Raw genomic sequence first — 23,425 nt, 5'->3', positions numbered from 1 at the left:
GACTGTTTAGTGTTTTTGTGCTAATTCAAGCCTAATGATACTAAAATCAGAAATATTTATTATATTATGATTGTTTTGTTTATGAAATTCCTTTAACACATTTGTTGCCATTATGAGTCTTGACAGGAAGTCTTTGTTTTTATTGTGCAGTTCTTAGTTAGATTAAAGATCGATTTTAGGTGTCCCACTACATGATAACATATGCAGACAATTTTAATTAAATTAATTAATGGTGTAGATGCTTGATCTATTTAAGATCATTCATATTGCGCTTCCATTATTGTGCTATTCATAAACATTGTGCATACATACACACTAAACAATTAAGTTATCATGAGTGTACAAATTTTTAAAACTTTTTATTGATAATATTTCTGTGAAATCACTTCTTGCACAGGTGCTGAATCAGAGGTCGCTGCAACTCCTAAAAGGGCCACCAGCATCCCTAAGGATCTAGCCGTCGGGGGTACCACCCCAGCCCCTAGGTCCAAGGAAGGTAGCCCCGCTCTGTTGACACGCCCAGAAAGCAAGGAGTCCCTGAACGAGAAAGCTCCCTCTCTCTTGGCAAGGCCTGCTAGCAAGGAATCCCTCAATGAGAAAACCCCTGACTCGCGTTTGAGAAAGCCTGGAGCGAGCAAAGGAACTGGGAATCAGACTCCAACTCCTCCCTCTCAGGTATGAGAATTATTTTCAGTAGGTACTTAATTTTTATGGCAAGACCTTCTTTGAAAAATGGTACACATGCTGAACAGGGAACAGTAATTAGATTTATCATGTGATGTGTCAATGGTCAGCCCTAGAGTATTTAGTAAGTAAGAATTTGAAATAAAACTCAGTTTGAAAAAGTACCAAGTAGGACCCAAATTAACACTTCCAATTACATGTATTGACTATTGTTTAAGGCCACCAAATTAATTTTTACAAATTTTAACAAACTTATTGTTACGTTAACAAAATAAACACACTAGGAATTGTTATAGAAACCCATTGTATCTGATGCAATATGTTGCAACAACAGTGTCATGCTCTACCCTTGGTGCTACTGAATAACCCTTGAATGAGCATAAATGAGCTGCGTGCTGAGAAAACTGGGCTTAATGCATTTGCGTAAAGTGTCGACCCAGATTAGAATGTGCAGTCTGCACAGGCTAACCAGAGTCGACACTTTCCGCTTTTATGGTATTTTTAGTTTCAAGGAAGTCCCTCTTACCGAAAATCAAAATTAGGTGGAAAGTGTCGTCCCTGATTAGCCTGTGCAGACTGCATAGGCTAATCTGGGATGACACTACGCACATGCATTAAGCCCAGTTTTCTCAGAACAAGGCTCAAATATTCCTGTAGAGTGATGGAAAAACTGAAAATGAAATTGAGGAGTCCAACACTAACAGCAGCATCCAAGATGGGCATGTTGACATTGAGGAAGACAGCGAGTTTGCTGGCTTGGCCTCTGATATTCTGCATATTAGAGTAACTAACCTCTTCTATGCCCTAATTTTTCCTGAAACTGCAAACATATGTCCAGCTTATCTGTATGTTGCCAATGTGAATCCTTCCTAAGGCTGCAAACACATGTCCAGATCACCAGTATATTACCAATGTGAATGCTTCCTCAAGCTGCAAACCCATGTCCAATTTACCAGCATATTGCCAATGTGAATCCTTTGTGTTAAAGACTGGTCATGCTATATTTACTTGTATACAAACAATGCTACCATTGGTATCAGAATATTAGGTATATCTTACTATAGCGAAAATCTTTTATGAAACTTTTTAAAAGTTTGTTGATAATTAACAATGAATTAGTTATCTTTAATAGATAATGAAGTGTATTTCTTGGAAAGCATGGGCTTTTATTGACAGAACATATTAAAAAAACTTTATATTATCTAAGCTTAATTTTAAGCACTTATAGCTATCTATCTCACAACTTTTCTAATGCAATATTTAGATCTACTTCACAACTGGAACACATATTAATTATGTTTTCCTTCTTGTAAAGAGATGAAGTTGACTTATTTCTTGCATCCTTGTATGTGCATTTGTTTTATGCCACCTTTGTGTAAATTACCTTGAGACATTCCCCTGCCCCCTCCTTTACCTCCCCCAGGCTCCACAGAATCTCCTCATTCTTTGTATACTTATGAATTTCCTTGAGCATACATGTATGTTTAAAGCATAAGTGATGAGTGTTGTCCAAGTGGATGTTTTTACAGTGAGTTTCTGTTCTTTTTTCAGGAAATGTTGGACATTATATTATATTTTGGTTTTCAGTAAAGATTGTTTTTAATTTTCACCTTATGATGGTTGTTTTTTAAAATTAGTTAAAGCATTCACCAATCTGTTGGTTTGACTGTTTACGCACCATATACATGTACAATACAATTTATGCTGGTTTTCATGTAGTTTCCATCAGAGCAGTGCACTATTATAATGGAATCTATAATCAAACTATTTTGATAATTTATAATACATGTATGTTGACAATGCATGACTATGATATGAATATGATAAGTTTACATTGCTGCCGTGTATATACTTAAATAGTGACAATTTGTTGCAGTTGATTAGTACAACTGCAAATGTTTGCAATAAGGGCTTTTTTGGCTGATTGTACAAATGTATAGGTATTATTCTTTCATATTACTACATGTATTGACAAAAACTATCTATTTGTATCAAATCCAGTCTCAAAGTTTCAATTGATGTTTTTACTTTCAGATGGATGGAATCATAGCTGTTAAGTGTAGAAATAAAGTGTTTGAAACATCTATGTAACTGTTACCTTTATGTTGAGGATTTGCAGTTTTATTACAATTTTACCAATTATTATTAGAATGTGCTATCTTGCTTCAATAGAAATATATCAATGATCTAACAAAATTTTGAACAGTTTAATTTCCCGTGATTCTTTTTTATTTACAATGTATTTTCTTTGCTGCACTTTTTTGTTGTACTTTTCAAATCTTATGAAGTAGGCACAAACTTGTCCACAATTATTACAACAAAAAAATAAAAAAATGTCTGAAATATCAGAAAGAAAATTTTGAGCACCATCTTTAATTACACCATTTAAAAATTCCAGTCACCAGCGGTGGACCTGCGTGCACTGACAACCTCCATTGATAGTCAGATGACAAATCTTCAGCAGCAGCAGGAGATAGAAGGACTGAGGGCGGAGGTGAAAGACCTGAATGAGAAGCTGGAGACGTTGATGGCAAAGCGGGCCGAGGACCGACTGAAACTGAAGGAGTCAGAGAAGACAAAGATCCAGTTGCAGCAGGTTTGTTGGGATGTCTCCCTTTTTTGTTGATTGATTCATGACTGCAAACTGAACACTTTCTTTAATTATCATTGAATTCTTCTCATTTGGGCTATTATGGGGTTTTGTGAATAAAGAATTGTAGCCAAATACAAATTTCTTTAGTTAAATTTTCTATTTTAGCCTAATAGAAATTTTTTAGTTTAATTTTCTATTTATAATTATATTCTATTTATAATATCTGCTGTATTTGGTGATGTTTTATCAATGCTTCCTATGGGTCAATATTTTCTGTAGCTCAAATGGCCTTGCTCTGGCACAAATCTTGTCAGTTTTTGATTTGCATGGGTTGTTATGAATATAATGTTGTAGCCAAATAGAAAGTGGATAAGCCAAATAAGTCATAGGGTAATTTGGGGAATGGCAGATTAGGTCCTGTTCCTTTTTTGATTGATTAATGACCGCAAGGTTTATTTGAGCAAAAGTTGTATAGAATTCTTTTCATTTGGGCTTTTGTATTGTGTTTTGGGAATAGTCATAGTCTAATGGAAATGTATGTAGTCAAATTGTTAATGTGTATAGTCATTATCTCATTTGGCAAATTTCAGGATAAACTCTGATATTGATCTTTAATCTTCACTGTACATGATACTGGTATGTGTTATGATATGTTGTTTATGATTTTGTTGTGGAGAAAATGCAATATTGAAGATTATTTATGTAAATATTTTTATGAATTATTGACCAAGACAAATCACCAAGTTATTTTAGAATGGTCTGCAAACTACTCGGTATTTTTTTATGCAACTAATTATATTTACGCAATTAACTGCATTTCTGAAACATATCTTGCTTACACTGTCTGTATTTCTCAACCATATTTAACATACAAGATGACAAACATGTATAAATCTAAATATATAATTAACATTGAATATTTCAAGTGATCTTTGAATAATACACATAATGATCAAGAATTGTTGTGTTGGAAGGTTGGTGTACATTTCTGCCTTTCATTCCTACAGCTGCAAGAGTACAAGTCCAAGATGCAGGAGAGCAATGCAGATCTACAGAGGCAGCTACTGGCAGCTAAGAAGGTGCAAATCTACAAACAAATAATTATTAACCACATTTATCTAAACAATTTTGGAAATAATTGGTGTGACATTCTTTTTTAGATGTCTTAATTGGTGGTCATTAACCACATTTATTTAAAACAATTTTGGAATGTCACAATATTGTAGTCATTATCCACCTTTTTAAAAATAATAAAGAAAAATTGGTGTTACTTGACCTCTTGTACATTTCAAAATAATGTGGTTATCATTCCCAATTATTTTAGCAAGAATTTAAGAAAATATGCTATTGATTGATTAGAATAGTAGCTACCTGTCAGAATGACAAAGAATTGTTCATTCACACACAAAACAATAATAATGCAAAGAATATTTTGAAACTGACATGTTTGTAAGAATATTATGAACACGCCACATTTATTGCCCAATTATCATGACACTTTGTCAGAATCTTTGTTTCCATGATATCTTGCTTGAATTAGAAACTGGGTCACATGGTATAAAAAACCAGGTCTCTTGGCAAAATTTAGTTAAAAATTAAGTTAAAAGCTTGCAAACAATCCAGAGGCTACATTTGTTGCCCATTCGTCCTGAAACATGCTCTGAGTATTTTTTTCTAATCTGGGCCGAGTTCTAGAATGGTTCTTTTAACATCACAAAAGCTCTTCAAAGCAGTTCAGTTCATTCGGGTCTCATGTGATCAACCTACAGACTTTAGTCCTCTGGTTTGTCACGTTTCATAAACCTGTTTGGTCCCCTGCACAGGAAGCACGGGACAGTTCGGAGGCCTTTGAGCAATACAAGGAGGAGATGTCAGACCTGGCAGAGACAGTAGAGATAGCAACACTCGATAAGGAGATGGCAGAGGAAAAGGTAGGTGCTGTGTGTGGAGATAGCAAAATGGTGTTTACCCATTTATGCCTAGTGGACTCTCCCATCCTTCTAAATTGGATCAATTTAATTCCAAAATTAGGGATGTCTAGTATATTAATTTTTATATTTAGAATACTTCATACAGAAAGTCCTTCAAGCAAATAGCGCAGACCCTGATGAGACGCCGCATCATGCGGCGTCTCATTTGGGACTACGCTGTTTGCCAAGGCCTTTTTTGTAGACGCTAGGCATAAATGGGTTAACTGAGGGTTGCTGTGAAATGGGAGGTATTCTATGATTTCATGCCAACTATAAAATTGGATGGTATTAGTTATATTGGGTAAAGAGATGACCGAAGTAAAGGTGGGCAGGGTATTTGTCTCTGGTTTAACTAGAAACTTAGCAGGTTTTGAAACATCTAAAATATGGATTCTTGCGTATTTTGTTTTGCCCCCGTCATCAAGATGTTGGAGGCTTTTAAATATTTACCTTAGTTTTTTTAGCTCGGCTGTTTTCGGAAAAAACATGAGGCATTGTCATAGCCAGCTCGTCGTGTCGTCCGCCGTCCGCTGTAGGCGTCGTGCTAAAACCTTTACATGGCTCTAAAATCAAAGTGCTTCCACCTACAACTTTAAAACTTCACATGTAGATGCACCTTCATGAGTTCTACACGCCACACCCATTATTGGGTCACTAGGTGAAAGGTCAAGGTCCCTGTGACCTCTAAAAAAAATAAATTCTGACAAGCTTTTGCAGCCGAGCGTGGCACTTGTTATGCGGTGCTCTTGTTCTGTTTTTCCTTTAGTAACGGGTTCAATAAATTTCATGCTTGTTTAGCACCATTGCTTGCTGCAACTCTTTATGACTTGCCCAGCTGTTTATTGGGACATTTTCTTATCTACCCATATTAGCTGTTTTCACATCAACCTCAACTTCAAAACATTTTTTTTATGTCCCCCACCACTATAGTGGGGGACATATTGTTTTTGCCCTGTCTGTTGGTTGGTTGGTTGGTTTGTGTGTTTGTTTCCTCCAACTTTAACATTTTACCATAACTTTTGCAATATTGAAGATAGCAACTTCATTTTTGGCATGCATGTGTATCTCATGGAGCTGCACATTTTGAGTGGTGAAAAGTCAAGGTCAAGGTCATCCTTCAAGGTCAAAGGTCAAATATATAGCTTCAAAGGGGCGCAGAAGGGGACATAGTGTTTCTGACAAACACATATCTTGTTTTTTAGCTCTACTGGCCGAAGGCCTGAAGAGCTTATGTCATGGCGTGGTTTGCGTCGTCCGTGCGTGCGTGCATTAGACTTTTTCTTGTTTACGCGATGAAGTCCACAGTTTTCATCCGATTCTTTTCAAACTTGTTCAGTGTCTTTATATTAATGAGGACTCAAACCCTATTGAAAATGGGATACATCAGAGTAAAAAATCCAGAATTATCCCCCCCTGAATTTGAGAAAAATGTGAAATATGTGAAATAAGGCTTGTTTATGCAATTAAGTCCACATTTTTCATCCAATTATTTCCCAACTTGCACAGTGTCTTTATCTGAATGATGAATCAAACCCTATTGAGAATGAGCAATATCAGAGTTATAAGTCCGTATTATCTCCCCTTGAATTTGAGAAAAAAATGAAAATTCAGTTTTTTATGTGATAAAGTCCATAATTTTCATCCAATTCTTGGCAAACTTGCACAGTGTCTTTGTATCAATGAGGACTCAAACCCTTTTTATGCCACCCTTCGAAGAAGAGGGGGTATATTGCTTTGCACATGTCAGTCCGTCCGTCCGTCCACCAGATGGTTTCCGGATGATAACTCAAGAACGCTTAGGCCTAGGATCATGAAACTGCATAGGTACATTGATCATGACTGGCAGATGACCCCTATTGATTTTCAGGTCACTAGATCAAAGGACAAGGTCACAGTGACTTGAAACAGTAAAATGGTTTGCGGATGATAACTCAAGAATGCGCACGCCTAGGATGATGAAACTTCATAGGAACATTTATCATGACTGGCAGATGACCCCTATTGATTTTCAGGTCACTAGGTCAAAGGACAAGGTCACAGTGACTCGAAACAGTAAAATGGTTTCCGGATGATAACTTAAGAATGCTTATGCCTAGGATCATGAAACTTCATAGGTACATTGATAATGACTGGCAGATGACCCCTATTGATTTTCAGGTCACTAGGTCAAAGGTAAAGGTCACAGTGACTCGAAATAGTAAAATGGTTTCAGGATGATAACTCAAGAATGCTTATTCCTAGGATCATGAAACTTCATAGGTACATTGATAACGACTGGCAGATGACCCCTATTGATTTTCAGGTCACTAGGTCAAAGGTCACGGTCACAGTGACTTAAAATAGTAAAATGGTTTCCAGATGATAACTCAAGAATGCTTACGCCTTGGATCATGAAACTTTATAGGTACATTGATCATGACTGGCAGATGACCCCTATTGATTTTCAGGTCACTAGGTCAAATGTCAAGGTCACAGTGACAAAAAACTTATTCACACAATGGCTGCCTCTACAACTGACAGCCCATATGGGGGGCATGCATGTTTTACAAACAGCCCTTGTTGTCCCCTACCGGTGAAACCGGAGGGGACTTATGGTTTGCGCTCCGTGTGTCAGTCTGTCAGTCTGTCACACTTTTCTGGATCCTGCGATTACCTTAAAAAGTTCTTCATATTTTTTCATGAAACTTAAAACATGGATAGATGGCAATTTGGAGAGTATGCTCATCATTTCATTTCATTCCTATGTCAAGAATTCTGGTTGCTTTGGCAACAAATATTTAAAAAAATAAATATTTTTTTTTAATGACAATGGTGGAGTTTCACCGGTAGGGGACAATATTGCTTTGCAATCTCTTGTTAAAAAGAGCAATATCTAAGCAATTAGTCCAAAATGACTACCCCTTGAATATGAGAAAATTTTGAAATCCCGCTTGTTTACGCAATTAATTCCACAGTTTTCATCCAATCATTTCCAAATTTGCACAGTATCTTTATATCAATGAGGACTTGAACCCTATTGAATATGAGCAGTATCGGAGAAATAAGTACAAAATAATCTCCCCTTGAATTTGAGAAAATTCTCCTTGTTTGTGCGATTAAGTATACAGTTTCCATCTTATTCTTTCCAAACTTGCACAGTGTTTATAGCAGTAGAGCGATTCAGGCCCTCATGGGCCTCTTGTATATATATTTCAAGTATGTTATAACAAATGGTCTTTTGCATGGTAAACTAGATTTTACTGATAAATCTTGAACCAACACTGCTTGCGCCATCACATTGATGCTTACACAATTGTTGCTTATAACCATCATGGCCAAATCACCCTTATCGTAAAGCCTTAAATTTAACTGTGACAAGGACCTTATATAGACCTCCCGCTTGCATGGCAAATAGCATATGCATTGCTTAAGATAATTCTGTACTATTGTTTGTTTTAACATCAATATTGCAAGTTGTATACATAGATTTAGAGAAATCGTCAGTAATGTTCTCCTTCAATATTACAGTGTAATACCTTACTACATGAGTTGGGGCAGTATAAAGAGTAAAGCGAGGCACTATAGATATTTAATGTTTGTTCTCAAATCGCAGTATGCTTGAATGTACATATTGGCTTAATCATTATAAAACTTGCTTAGAATTATGTTTCTTATCATATATAGCAAGTCCAAAACTATTTTGTGTCTGTGATGAGACATGTTTGATAGGACAGTGCAGTTTCCTCATATGGCTTTAGTGAATTTGAGCCCCAGTCTGGGGAAACATCACACGTGCATTAAGTGCCATCCCAGATTAGCGTGTGCAGTACACTCAGGCTTATCAGGGACAACACCTTCCGTAAAAACGGAATTTTTGTTTAGAAGAGACTTCCTAAAAACGCAAATTTCCAGAAAAGGGGGAACATGTTGTCCCTGGTAAGCCTCTGTGCAAACTGCACAGGCTAATCTGGGATGGCACTTTACACACATGCATTAAGCACTATTTTCCCAGAACGATGCCCACACTTTCTTTGCTATTGCAGTGTGAAGCTCTACAACAAGAGTTAGAGCAGTACAAGGAGAAGTGTGAGGAGCTGCAGGTCGATATGGAAATACTGAAAAATGAAATCAGTGACAAAGGTTTGAAGGATTTTTTGTGCAATATTTATGAGTGACAGAAAATTAAGAAAGTAATTATGTGTTTGATATTTTTGTGGGGACGATTGAACTTTACCGGTATGTTAAAAAGAATGGAAAAGCGTATATTTTATCGTTGCTAAGCGCGCAACACCTAACACCTAACGCAACACCTAATAATCCTTTTTATCCTATATATTTCCTGAGTATCGGGGGCTATCGCCCCCAAAGCCCCGCTTTGTCTATAGTGGTAAACAACTGCTTACTGGTAAAGTTCCATCTAGCCTTTTTGTGATAGTTTTATATGCTTATTGGCAAAAAGTAGCAGTTGAAACTAAATATTGATACTAGTTCGCAGAAATTTGTCCAATATGGCACATCTTAATAAAAATACAATTGGCATTGAAATATGTGTACATATTAAAACAAAACAAAACACATATAGCTCATAGTTGTTCATCCTGGCACATTTAAATATACCTACATGTATATACTGTACCATGGAACGTTTATTGTTTGCAGGTACTGATGGTGTAGCCACAGATTTCACTGTGAAGCAGTTGAACCAGCAGATTGAGAGACTGAAAGAGGCACTTGTCAAGTATGTTGTCTTTGTTTATTTCTACTTATTTTAATTTGATTTTACATAAAGCCACAGAAGGCTTATAGAGTCTGTCTTGAATCCACTTCCTGGGAAGAACCAGTACTTTGTTATATCGGAAAGATCAGAACACTCATGGCATTTTTAGTATGCTGCATGCTTTATATTGAAACAAACAGGTGGCACTCCTTATTTCGACAATGTTATATATATATATATATTCATTCATTCATTGTTTATGCATGTCCAAAAACTTTAACCGTGGTCATAACCTTTGCAATATTGAAGATAATTAGTTTAAACCTATATATTTCAGCTCGATTGCATCGAAAGCCTCAGGCATATTGAAATGCTCTTGAGTCTGTTTCCTGGGCATAGAACCAGTACTTGGTGTCTGTGGGGGAGATCTAAAGAACGCTCCCACAGTGGGGATCGAACCTATGACCTCTTGTTCGGTAGGCAGACACCCTATCCATTACACCACGGTGACCTGTGGTAGCAACTTGATATTTGGCATGCATGTGTATCACATGGAGCTGCACATTTTGAGTGGTGAAAGGTCAAGGTCATCCTTCAAGGTCCAAGGTCAAATATATGGCATCAAAGCGGCGCAATAGGGGCATTGTGTTTCTGGCAAACACATCTCTTGTTTTGAAGTTGTAATGCATGACATCAATAATTTAGCAAAATTGTGTATAAACACAGATATCAAAAACATGCGTGATGTAGTGGTAAGCTCTAGATTTCCAATGTTCGTTCATCAGGGTAGGTAGATTTTTTCATAATCTTTGATTGTTATTGTAATTGTTTAAAGCATGTCCAAAAATAACAGATTTGTTAAAAAGTTATATTTCTTGGTTAGCCCAAAGTGATGTGATTTGTCTCGCATTTTTGCTTCCTACAAAGCTTTGATGCCAGTTCTTAAAATTAAATTGTTGTCATATGTGAACACCCTCAGCACGATCACTTCACCTGACCTTATTTTGACCTTGAAATTGACCTTCTTAAGGACATCCCTTCTTGCATGACATAACATGTTTTGTTTTGATGTACCAACAAATAAATTACCAAAAATATTGAAATGAAATGAAAAACAGTTTCATGTTTATCCGGGCACAGCTGAAATACATAATTTCATAGGTTAATCACTATTAATTCTCTGATGCATAAAAACATGTGCCTTGTGTAAGAACTTGTTTTTCTAAGTACATGTACATATGTATAACACATGGATATAACACAAAATGCAATAAGGTAGGTAAATAGGGTGTTTTGAAATTGCCGAACTATGCTAATCAATACATAATTACAACTTCTGTTACATACACATGAATGCTGAATTCTGATTGGATAATTTGTTCACATGACCGGTTTTTATGCCCCTGGATCGAAAGATCGGGGGTATATTGTTTTTGGCCTGTCTGTCATTGTATGTGTGTGTGTTTGTGTGGGTGTGTGTCCCAAAACTTTAACCAAAACTTTAACCTTGGTCATAACTTTTGCAATATTCAAGATAGCAACTTGATATTTGGCGTACATGTGTATCACATGGAGCTGCACATTTTGAGTGGTGAAAAGTCAAGGTTTTTGGTCATCTCTCAAGGTCAAAAAAACAAATCCAAAAGCTTTAACCAAAAATTTAACCTTCTTCATAACTTTTGCAATATTGAAGATAGCAACTTGATATTTGGCATGCATGTGTATCTCATGGAGCTGCAAATTTTTAGTGGTGAAAGGTCAATTTCAAGGTCATCCTTCAAGGTCAAAGGTCAAATTTATGGCTTCAAAGCGGCGCAATAGGGGGCATTGTGTTTCTCACAAACACATCTCTTGTTCATTTTCCAATGAACCCACTTCGTATGCAAATTTAAACATAAATATTCATTGCCCTACATTCTGGTCATAAACTATGTTGCCAAAATGACGTTGTGTTTTGCACGAAACTTTATGTCGGTTTTTTGGTCAATAGCAAAATATATTTTTTGGGCGAATTTCAACGATATACCTGTTTGACGGAGATGAAACGGAGATGAAACCGAAACTGAAAATAGATTCATACGCTATATTAAAAAGGACTTTTATGACCCTTACCACAATAGAATTTCACCCTAACCACGATAGAATTTCATCATTTTCTGCATTTCATCGGTGTATGAACTGTCGGGGAAAAATACACCTAATTTATGCATAAACGCTGTTGGCGTTTATGCAAATTAGGCGTAATTTTACCGACCGTTCATACACTGATGAAATGCAAAAAAAATCTATTCAATTCTTAAATACTAGTATACATTCATGAATGACCAGAAAAGTTATATCGCTGCCAGATATATATCATGATTTTCGGACCAAGCGAACCCTGATATAATGGAGTTGCATTGTATCTGTTTGTGATTTTCTTGATGAAATTTGTGTAAATACTATTATCACAATATATTTGCAGGATGCGAGATCTTTCAAACCAAGAAAAGCATGACAACGCAAAGCTTCAAAAGCAGACAGAGAGCATGACAGCAGAGATGAAACAGTTGAGGAAGGACAAGGAACGTCTCTCAGGGGAGGTGGCTCAGCTGCAGGAACAGCACATAGAACTGCAGGAGCAGGTAATGTTTGACTGTTACAATTTACACCCCAGTTTAGTGTTTGTTATACTTTTAGAATAATGTTTATGGGTGGTAGGCAAGTTGCAGGAACAGCCCATAGAACTGAAGGAGCTAGAAATATTTGGTGGCTGTTAGAATTTGCTGTCCAGTTTAATGTGTAAAATCAAGTTAGAATAATTTTCAGCGAGCTTCAGAAGTATATTTCGTCACCTTAGCGCAAAACAGTGATAAGTGACATTTTTTTCAAAAATGACTTTTTTTCATAAAATGATCTAAAATGATGTCATACATGTCCTAAATAAATATCAGAATGGTATTCCAGTTCAATTGGTACTTTTAAAGAAAATGTCATACTGTATTATTTGCACACATAATTCTGTTCGGTGCAGTAAGTAAATAAGTGCACTTGTCTACTTACTGCACCAATGTTCTTTTCATTTAAACTGCTTTGCATTGTGCTAGAAAGTCACAAGTGCACTTGTTCACTTATTGCACCAAAATTAGATTGATTTCCAGCAAAGTTATTTGGTGTAATATAGTGATAATTAAGTGTAATATATCAAGGCCAAATGATGATATCAGAGCTAGAAACTATGCATTGAATCCCAGTTAAAGGGACATTAACACATAGAGAAATGTTGGAAAATTAAAACAAAGCAATTGAACCATAAACTTAATTAAAATCAACTTGAACACCAAACTGTACATAAAATAACAACGGGGTCACCTAGAAATATCCAATTTTCATTATATTTGCATAATCATTGACACACTGATATTCTAATGTCAGGTACGTTATATTCATTTTAACACATCAATACATTTTAATCAACTCGCACCGATTCAATTATTATTTATCATTATATGTGGTAGTTTGTGCTTAACAGATTCCTTACTGATATTTCATTTTTTGTTAATCATTTGAATTTATGTCATCATTGTTTAAAAATTACTTAACAAGTTTTAACAAGGGGTGTTTGTTAAATCATGCTGTTCATTTAAAGGATTATATAAATGACATTTGAACAACGTTAGTTTATAACTCAAATTCAAACATACGTTTTTACGAAAACGTCATTAATATTTTCTTACAAAGAAAAAAATAATATCTCAGCCAAAATCAAGTATGTTAACAACCTTTGGATTTTTAACGTACCTGACCATCAAACGTACATACGTATAATTCAAAGAATTTTTATAAGCATGCCTAATTCGTTTCATTGATACACATGTTTCATACAAAAATGATAAAAATATAATGGCTTAACTTGAAAAATCTTTAAATACACATGTACATGGAAACACATTGATTTAAAGAACTCTTAAAGTCCAAAAGATAAAGCGTCGTATCGACACGAAACGATATTTTGGGAAACTACGAGGATTGCTTATATAGCTATAAAATACATCCGCTCAAAACATGAGCGTGGATGGTCGAGTGGTCAAGGCGGGAGGCTTTTTACTCCAGGAATCCAGGGGTCAGTGGTTCGAGCCCTGTTGAGGTTTACTTTTTTTCCTTTTTTAAATTGTATTCTTGTTTTTTTTTTACAGGAGATTTTTAGTTTAAATGTTTAAATTTATCAATATAAAGCATTTAAAGCATTTAATGACAAGCTTTAACGTGCTTGACAAGTCTGTTTCGTTCCTATAGACAACATGCAATAACAACCAAGTCATCTAGGTTTACATTTTCAAACAACAAACATTATGATTAAAACGTTCACATTTAATAAACACAACCATTTATGAGTTCTACAGTAGTTTATATACGAACTTCTAAGAACTATTTTCGAGTCCACGTACCTGACACTTTTTGTCAAAACAATCAATTTTCACAAAACAAACTACATAAACTGCCTTTTGCTTTTGCTACAAGCAATTGGCTATTGAAAGTGGTGTCAAAAAAACATGTAATGGGCATCTTCAAGTTTAAACTGCCTTTTGCTTTTGCTGCAAGCAGTTGGCTCTTGGATTTCACGTACAAACTGTTCGAATTCAACATCTTGTACGTCATCTCTTAACGGCCACATAAACAAATCTCCTTTCCCTTGAGTTTCCTCCATGAATATAACTGTCGCCTCCTGTTTATCATCCTCAACCTTGAGAAGTTTCCCTGGGTAGACGATATCATCCAAATTTACAAGATAGTATGCGTCTTCAGTACTCCAGCTAGGATTTGAAAAGGGCGGGGGGGGGGGGGGGAGGGCTTTTTGTCAAAAGGGCACTTTCAACGCGCAGTATTTTGTCAAAAGTGCACTTTCAAGTGCGCTTGCGTCTCTGGAATGCTTCCTGTTGCTGCTGCATGTTCATTGATATGTTTTTAATAATTGTTAGAATATATTATTCCCATTATGATTAAACCATTCAATGTCTACAATGAGGAATAAATTAATAACAATGTAATAAGAGATTCATTACCGGTAATTATCATAATTTAATTTAAAAAAAAAAAAAAAAAAAAAATGTAAAGGGCAGGAGGAGGGGGGCACCTAGGAAAGGCAGGGCGGAGGTTCGGAGAGGCAGGGCGGGGAACCCTTCAATTTAGACCTAGCTGGAGCACTGGTCTTTGACTGGTTTGATCAATGGGGATTCATTTTTATCTGAGACTTTGGGCAACACAATTTCATCTGCGATATGTGAAGAGCCATTTCTGTCTGCGCACATTTCAGGTATGTTTAGCTTCTGTACTTTTTTCTGTTTTCATCGACATTTCCTTCATGATCTATCAACTTCCGTTTAAGTGAACATTCGCGTAGGCTGGCTTCGTAACTTACATTGTGTTTTTCTGGTACAGTGTCTATTTTCCAGTGTCCACAGTATTCGCCTTTTGAACAGGCTTCACAGTAATATGAGACCTTGGTGGTATATAACTGATTGTGTGCAGCAAATAATGCATGCAACTTTATGGTTCCCGAAACAGAGTTTGGGTTTTTCATCTCGAGTTCTTTTGCTGTGGTTTCATACTCAGTTCCATTATAAAACACAGTCATACTCGATGCTTTCGTGTCAGGGACTAGTTTTTTTTCAAGATCTTGACCAACACTGTGGAATTATGGTTTGTGACATCAGAAACAAAAATCAAATTCTTGTTTTTCAGCTCTTCTTCTTTTTTATAGTAAGCAACTACCGGGTGCAGTGTAACTCCTGTGCTGTTCAAATAAGCGCTTTGAAATTCGTCGGCGTTGCTGCATGTGAAATTTTCTGCAAAATCCATATGGATCAATATTTCATTTTTTGGCAAGTTGGCTTTTAGATTTCTTATGGCAGTATATTGCGTCTTCACCCTAGAAACATGCTGTAAGAAATATCGGAACTGCAGTTGTGATTATACTCTTCTTTTGTGTTCTTGGATTTAACTTATTTCATTTTCTTCTTCCCCTCTTCTTCTACGCGTTTCAACTCCTCAAACTCGACTTCTGTGTCATCCTGTATTTTATTGGTAAGCATATCTGTCATGTCCAGTTCAGATACTTTCTTGCTAACCGTTTCTTGGTTTGGTGAAATATCAATTCCTACAGAGCGAATGCTTTTAAATTTCATAGCAAAATTTTTATGTTTGCTGCATGAACATGTATTTCAGGTTATCAGCTTTGCCAAAAGTATATAGTCATGTGATGCAGGCAACAAAAAATGATTTTGATATTTTGGTATTTGGGTTTTCAGCACAGAACTCGTGTCGCTCCATGAAGTCGATCACCTCCCTTTTGATTCTTTCTCTTTCCAGGAAATTTCTTCTCTTTGGAAGAGCCATCAATGCCTTTGCAGTGGCCCGTCTTAGTACTTTTCTCGAAATCCCTGTTTCTTTACTTAGCGTGGAAATACATTTGTACTTCTTAAGGATATTGCCTCTCACAATATTTGCAATTGCCTTGCCTGAAAGGACTTTCAGGCCTGGTTACAAGCAGACCATTTCTCAGGCTAAATATAACAGTCTAGTGATGCATTCTACAAAGATTAGCCCTGTGAGTGATAACCAAATTGTTACTGTTGTTTTTACTCTCAGCTACAATAATGATTAAATTTATGCTGGATACTTTTTCCTGTAGTGTTTTGTAAGAAATCATGGTATTTTGCAACAAAATTTAAGAAAAAAAGAGAACTTTTATCTACTTAAAGTTAGTCAGTGCAACACTCTCCAGTTTAATTAAAAGTGTATGTGGGCTTATCAGTAGCCTTTTTATATATCAATACTTATATACTGGGAGTATGACAGCAAAATTAAAGATGATAGTACTGTCAACTTCAGCCAAGGTGAAGCCATGATATTGTAATGATTCATCAATATAGAAGAAAAAGCAATGTAGTAAAAGATGTATTGTTTGTCTTATCGGTTAAACATTTTGTCATTCAAGTTTGACAAATTGTATTTAACTCGCATTAAATAATATTAGCCGAAGTATACTGTATCAATGTATGGTGATGTCATACTCCTCAATTTGTGCCTGTTCGAATGAAATTATTTTTCTGAAGTTTACAAATAAAATTTCGATGCTTGTTGTTACAAATATAATTATGTTAAATGAAATACCAGTGTAATATTATTGTTTAAAGTTGATTTATAAATTATCAAACAATACATGTGTTTTTTTCATTAATATGCAAGATGTTTCTTTAAAAATGAAAAAAAATATTCATTTTATCTTTAAAAGATTCATAATGCTATGCATGGCAGAACCCCATTGCTCATAATTTTGCTTCCTACATCAAAATTGGTGTAAACATTATTTTGTTTTCAATATCCTTAAACATTTTATTCTTAATTTTACTAGAAATTCAGTAAATTGCTTGATTTTAAACCATAATAACTTACCTTATTCAGTTATTGCACAAAGAATGTCCAGTGCAATATAGTAATAAGTGCACTTGTTACAGTATTGCACTAAAAATATTTCAGTGTCAAATGAAGTTATGTGCAAATTGATCAAATATAATATTACTTGGTAGAAATATACTGAAATACATTTTATCTAATATATTTTTAGTTAAAAAACTGTATAAAAATGTTAACAGTGTTAAAATCAAAGCTCAATCTCACGTCTTCCAAGATTTTCGTTGCCTAGAGTTAGAGGGCTTATTAATTAATCAAGTTAAAAAGTGATTGTATTATTAGATTAGGCTAGATCATTTGTTTTGTCATCAAGTTGTGTTGTGGTGCAAAGTGGATCCTGCTCAATAACTTAAGAACAATTTAAGTACTTCACTGCTACTTCATGTTTAGATACCTTATATCCAGACAATGCTTTAGATTGCATATGAGATAAGTGATGTTGAGGTCAAATTAACCACTTTAACTAGAAATATACATCCTTTCCGTTCAATAACGAAATAGTGAATAGAGATATTTTAATTAAACTTCTTTTATACATCCTTATGTAAAAAAAAATAAATTGCAAAAGGGGCTCTTCCTCTCTTGCAATATGACCTCTTAAAACCAATATGATTGAAACAAGTTCTCTGAGTACCATTATTGGTGTCGTGTTCTGAGAAAACTGGCTTACTTAATTCATGGACGTAAAGTGTCGTCCCAGATTAGCCTGTGCAGTCCGCACAGGCTAATCAGGGACGACACTTTCCGCTTTAATGGTATTTTTAGTTTCAAGGAAGTCCCTCCTTACCGAAAATCAAGTTTAGGTAGAAAATGTCATCCCTGATTAGCCTGTGCGGACTGCACAGGCTAATCTGGGACGACACTTTACGCACATGCATTATAACCAGCTTTCACAGAACACGACACATTGCATAATATTCTATACGAGCCTCCCTCTGTCCCCACAGAGTAAAGTATCATTGCAGATTAGCCTGTGCTGTCCCCACAGAGTAAAGTGTCATTGCAGATTAGCCTGTGCTTTCCCCACAGAGTAAAGTGTCATTGCAGATTAGCCTGTGCTGTCCCCGCAGAGTAAAGTGTCATTGCAGATTAGCCTGTGCTGTCCATACAGAGTAAAGTATCATTGCAGATTAGCCTGTGCTGTCCCCACAGAGTAAAGTGTCATTGCAGATGAGCCTGTGCTGTCCCCACAGAGTAAAGTGTCATTGCAGATTAGCCTGTGCTGTCCCCACAGAGTAAAGTGTCATTGCAGTTTAGCCTGTGCTGTCCCCACAGAGTAAAGTGTCATTGCAGATTAGCCTGTGCTGTCCCCACAGAGTAAAGTATCATTGCAGATTAGCCTGTGCTGTCCCCACAGAGTAAAGTATCATTGCAGATTAGCCTGTGCTGTCCCCACAGAGTAAAGTATCATTGCAGATTAGCCTGTGCTGTCCCCACAGAGTAAAGTATCGTTGCAGATTAGCCTGTGCTGTCTCCACAGGATAATCAGCAAGACACATTACGTCTAAACTGGATTTTGTACTAATAAAAGACTTCCTTTGAATTAAACATGCCATTAAGCGGAAATTGTCCACACGGGCAAATGTTGGACGACACTTTACACTCATGCATTAAACCCTTTATCCAGTGCCAGTTTCATACTTAGAACCAATAAAATGCTTCAATATTTTTAGAGATTAAATAATAGAACATTTTTTAAGACCACTTTTTACTCAAATTCTTCATTTTCAAGCCTTTAGGTACTTATGAGCAGTAAACAGCACAGGCTATTCTAGGACGACACTATGCGCATGCATTGAACCCCATTTTCCCAGACCCAGAGAAATATCTTAAACCATTAAACTTATAATGGGAAAGGGTTGTCCCTGATTAGCCTGTGCGGACTGCACAAGCTAATCTGGGACAATACTTTATACCCACATGCATTAAGCACCATTTTCCTGCAGGTGGATGCGGCCCTGGGTGCAGAGGAGATGGTAGAACAGCTGACAGAGAAGAACCTCACCCTTGAGGAGAAGATGAACGAGCTGCATGATGAGAAGGCTGATCTGGTATGGGATGTTGCCGTATGCTTATGTTGTTTCAGATGTAATTTTTGCATGTGTCGATATTTCCCTGAATTTTGGTGTGTGAGTCCACCTGATGGATCAAGTTTAAGTTGTGTTCTTCTCCCTTGATTTTTGATGAAATTGCGTGCATTGGACTCTGGAATTTTCTTAAAAATAACACTGACCTGGATTTTGTTTCAAAACGCTGTCAGATACTGACCTTATTTTTGTTTTGTGAGTCTACCTTCACTACTTACAGATCATGTTTAAGTTTAATTTTTGTCAATTGATTTTTGATGAAGTTAATGGCTGGGGACTGTAAAATTTCTAAAAAAGCTGCTGTGTGGCTTCAAAGTGCAGTAAGGGGCATTGTGTTTTACAAACACAGCTCTTGTTGAAAGTGCTAATTACACTTTGAATTGTTGTTGACCTATTTTTATGAGCGCTTCGTCAAATTATTTAAGAAGTCACACAATGTTCGTAAACCTTAGGTTATTATAGAAATAATTTGCTCGAGGGCTCATGCAAATATTTCTATTGACATCGACTTTATTTTTTTTCAAAAGTAAGTTTTGCAAGCACTCATGAAATCATTTATTATCACTTTCTTAATGTTATTTTATAAAAGTTAATATGGGAAGTGCTTATTAAATAATAATTGTAATAGTCCTTTCTTTATTTAAAACATAATTTTTGCTGTTGCTCATGATAACATTAATAGTTATTTTCATTATGTTGTTTTTGAAATTATGTTTTGTTAATTGTGTTTTAAATGTATAGGTTGTCTTGGGCTTAAGTTGGGATATAATTTCCCCTATTGAAGAGATGACTTCATGTGATATCACACCAAACTCAATGAAAAATAATGTGATTGTTTTTACAAGTTCACTCTTCTTTTGGCCTAAATTACCCAACAGCTACAAATCAGCAAAATTGGCTAATGGAATTTCCATTTTGGTACAGCTTTATCTTCAATAAACCCAACTAATAATAGAAAATGGTAGAATCCTAATGTAAAATGGAATACTTACTGAAGAAAATGTTGAGCCAGAGGATGCCCTGAATAATTAAAATCTAAAGAAAATGCACAGGCTAAAAGGGTTCACAAGCAAAAGTATGGGTTGTAATTTGGCCTGACCTGGAGCAATTGCAAAGCTTTTAATGTGTGATGGGCCTGATTATGGAAAATGCTTTATTGAAAAAGGATGTGTTCTCATTTGCAGGAAGCCATGAATGAGATGAATGAAGAATTGCAGGAGAATGCCAGAGTTACGGAACTTGAATTGAGAGAAGAAGTCGACCTGTCTCATGCCAAAACAATTGAGGTAGAAAGGCTTCACTTTCATTTATTGGGACAACTTGTCTTGAAGCATGATAATATTTTTATGCAACCACTTTTAGTGAGGATGGAATGTCTGTTCGATTTTTTGTGGTGCATGTGAATTTAAGTAAGATTTGTATATTTGTTTTGATTTCACTAAAATACTGGAGGTTATGGAAGTGATGTTCTCTTTCATAAATCCTGTATATCATTACCGGTATATTCATGAATTTGTTCTAGATTTTATTTCCTGTATTTAGCAATCATGTTTGAAATTAAATCATCTATTCAGTCAATCAATGTACACAATCTAAGGTTGGTTTGTTCAAAAATTAGAGTCTGGACTACTAATCACATGATTGCCATTTAAAAGAACTTAAATGCATTTACATTGGCTTATTTCCCTCACAGGTTCTCCTCTGTATAACTCTGGTTATAGAGGAGCAAAAATGGGATTGATTTTTTGCTCAGGAAAATTCTGTGGTCTGTGCGGCATTTGAAACTGGGACCTTCCTATTCCTTGACAAGCATCCTACTTGTTAATTGTTAACCAAAAAAAGTATAACAGATCTTTTTTAGCTCACCTGATTGCTCAGGTAAGCTTTTGTGACCGGTCTTTGTCCGTCTTCCGTCTGTCCGTCGTCCACATTTGGTTTGTAAACATTCTAGAGGCCACATTTCATGTCCGATCTTCATGAAACTTGGTCGGAAGATTTGTCCCAATGATATCTCGGTCAAGTTCGAAACTGGGTCATGCTGGGTTAAAAACTAGGTCACTAGGTCAAAAAAAAGAAAAACCTTGTAAACACTGTAGAAGTCACATTTCATGCCCAATCTTCATGTAACTTTGTCAAAATGTTTGCCTTAATGATATATTGGTCGAGATCAAAAGTGGTTCTGGTCCGTTGAAAAACATGGCTGCCAGTGGGCTCGGACGAGTTCGAAAATGGTCCAGATCTGTGAAAAAACATGGCCGCCAGTGGGGCATTTTTCTCTATACATGTATGTATATAGTGAAAACATGTGAACACTCTAGAAGTCACAATTTTTGCCCAATCATCATGAAAGTTGGTCAAAACATTGGTTTTATTGATATCTCGATTGAGTTCGAAAATGGTCCAGATCGGTTAAAAAACATGGCCGCCAGTGGGCGGGGCATTTTTCTCTATATGTATATAGTGAAAACATGTGAACACTCTAGAAGTCACACTTTTGGCCCTATTTTCATGAAATTTGGTCAGAACATTTGTTTCCTTGATATGAGAGTTGAGTTCGAAAATGGTCCAGATCGGTGAAAAAACATGGCCGCCAGTGGGCGGGGCAATTTTCCATATTTGGCTATATAGAAACCTTGTAAACACTCTAGAAGTCACAATTTTTGCCCAATCATCATGAAAGTTGGTCAAAACATTGGTTGTATTGATATCTCGAACGAGTTGGAAAATGGTCCAGATCGGTGAAAAAACATGGCCGCCAGTGGGCGGGGCATTTTTCTCTATATGTATATAGCAGACCAGTTTACTTCTACGGATTCGCCGTAGTTACTTCGAATTATTTGGCTAAACTGCGCACTACGGATTTGTACTGAAAAACTACGGATCCATTGATCAAAATGGTCAAATTTCAGTTTTTAATAGTACTTTCGCTTATTTTCGGTCTTTGCGGGTAATTTATCAATCATAATCAGTTTGGCGCTTGCGTAGTAAGAAACGTTAAAATTCAAGCCTCCTGGGGAACGAGTGCTGATTGAGCTTGTCAAGTTGTCACCGCAGAACAACTGACTTCGCATTGGTTCGCAAATTTAGCAGAATATATACGATTTTACGTTGCTATCCAGTATACACATCTCTCTCTATTGCGGATAATACCGACGATAGTCGATGTATCGGGATTGAGCACGTCTGTTTTTACACGCGTCCAAGATAGCGGCAAGCCGACGAGAAATTTCGAATAACGGCGAAAATAATAAATACCATTTAAATAAACAACGGATATCATATGGTCATTAGGGAATAATGTAATGCGTGTGTCAATTAACGCAAAAGACTACGTTTGAGATAAAAATTTAAAAAAAATATTTATCAGAAATCTGCGCAGTGAATGTGCGTCACGGAAACATGTGTTGGAAAATTGGAGTTCAGTTCTACTCACAAAGTTAAATCATTTATAATAAGATGAGTATCGTTCGAAAATGGAAAGAGACAAACATGATTTGATTTATATGTTAGTGGATCTGTGTTTACTCGGATTCATATGCATATTCGGCTTTACTATGTTTGTTACGCTGTTCAGTTTAATGAAATAGCATTGCACTGAGGTTGTCAAGTGCAAGATATTGAAAGGTAAACAAATAAAATATATTATTTTAACCCCATTAAATAAATTATTAACACAGCAAGAACACTAAAGGGTGTTTGTCAATATTTGTTTATGTTTTCCCCTTATGATATTTAATTTAAAAAAAATACTGAATTAAATTAACAGCTACTCTTAAAGAGCTTATGAGCAAATGGTGTATTTAAGAATCTATAGATTAGTGCAAGTTTAATATGCATGTGGATGGATATTAACTAAATATTGTCTTCATTGTAAGAAGACATTAAAGCAGCACGTTATAATATAAAAATGCTATCAAACATGCACTTAAAAACAATTTTAATT

The 23,425-nt window shown here is 35.9% G+C and overlaps 1 protein-coding gene across 12 annotated transcripts in view; it reads left to right on the top strand.

Moving 5' to 3' along the window:
* The window catches only part of LOC127871107 (dynactin subunit 1-like), an 83,390-nt gene that overhangs the window by 5,305 nt on the left and 54,660 nt on the right, over positions 1-23,425 (top strand). For 11 of the 12 annotated variants that reach the window (XM_052413795.1, XM_052413793.1, XM_052413794.1 and 8 more), the window contains exons 3-12: positions 398-675; positions 1,342-1,467; positions 3,083-3,280; positions 4,285-4,356; positions 5,101-5,208; positions 9,270-9,366; positions 9,886-9,964; positions 12,408-12,567; positions 19,342-19,446; positions 20,667-20,768. In XM_052413795.1, coding sequence (XP_052269755.1) covers positions 398-675; positions 1,342-1,467; positions 3,083-3,280; positions 4,285-4,356; positions 5,101-5,208; positions 9,270-9,366; positions 9,886-9,964; positions 12,408-12,567; positions 19,342-19,446; positions 20,667-20,768 — 1,325 coding nt within the window. The remainder of the gene's footprint in view (positions 1-397; positions 676-1,341; positions 1,468-3,082; positions 3,281-4,284; positions 4,357-5,100; positions 5,209-9,269; positions 9,367-9,885; positions 9,965-12,407; positions 12,568-19,341; positions 19,447-20,666; positions 20,769-23,425) is intronic. The other variant, XM_052413803.1, reaches the window with a different exon arrangement.

The sequence above is a fragment of the Dreissena polymorpha genome, chromosome 3 (assembly GCF_020536995.1).
Source record: "Dreissena polymorpha isolate Duluth1 chromosome 3, UMN_Dpol_1.0, whole genome shotgun sequence".
Lineage (NCBI taxonomy): Eukaryota > Metazoa > Mollusca > Bivalvia > Myida > Dreissenidae > Dreissena > Dreissena polymorpha.
The sequence above is the reverse complement of the archived record's forward strand: the minus strand, read 5'-3'. Positions and strand labels throughout refer to the sequence as shown.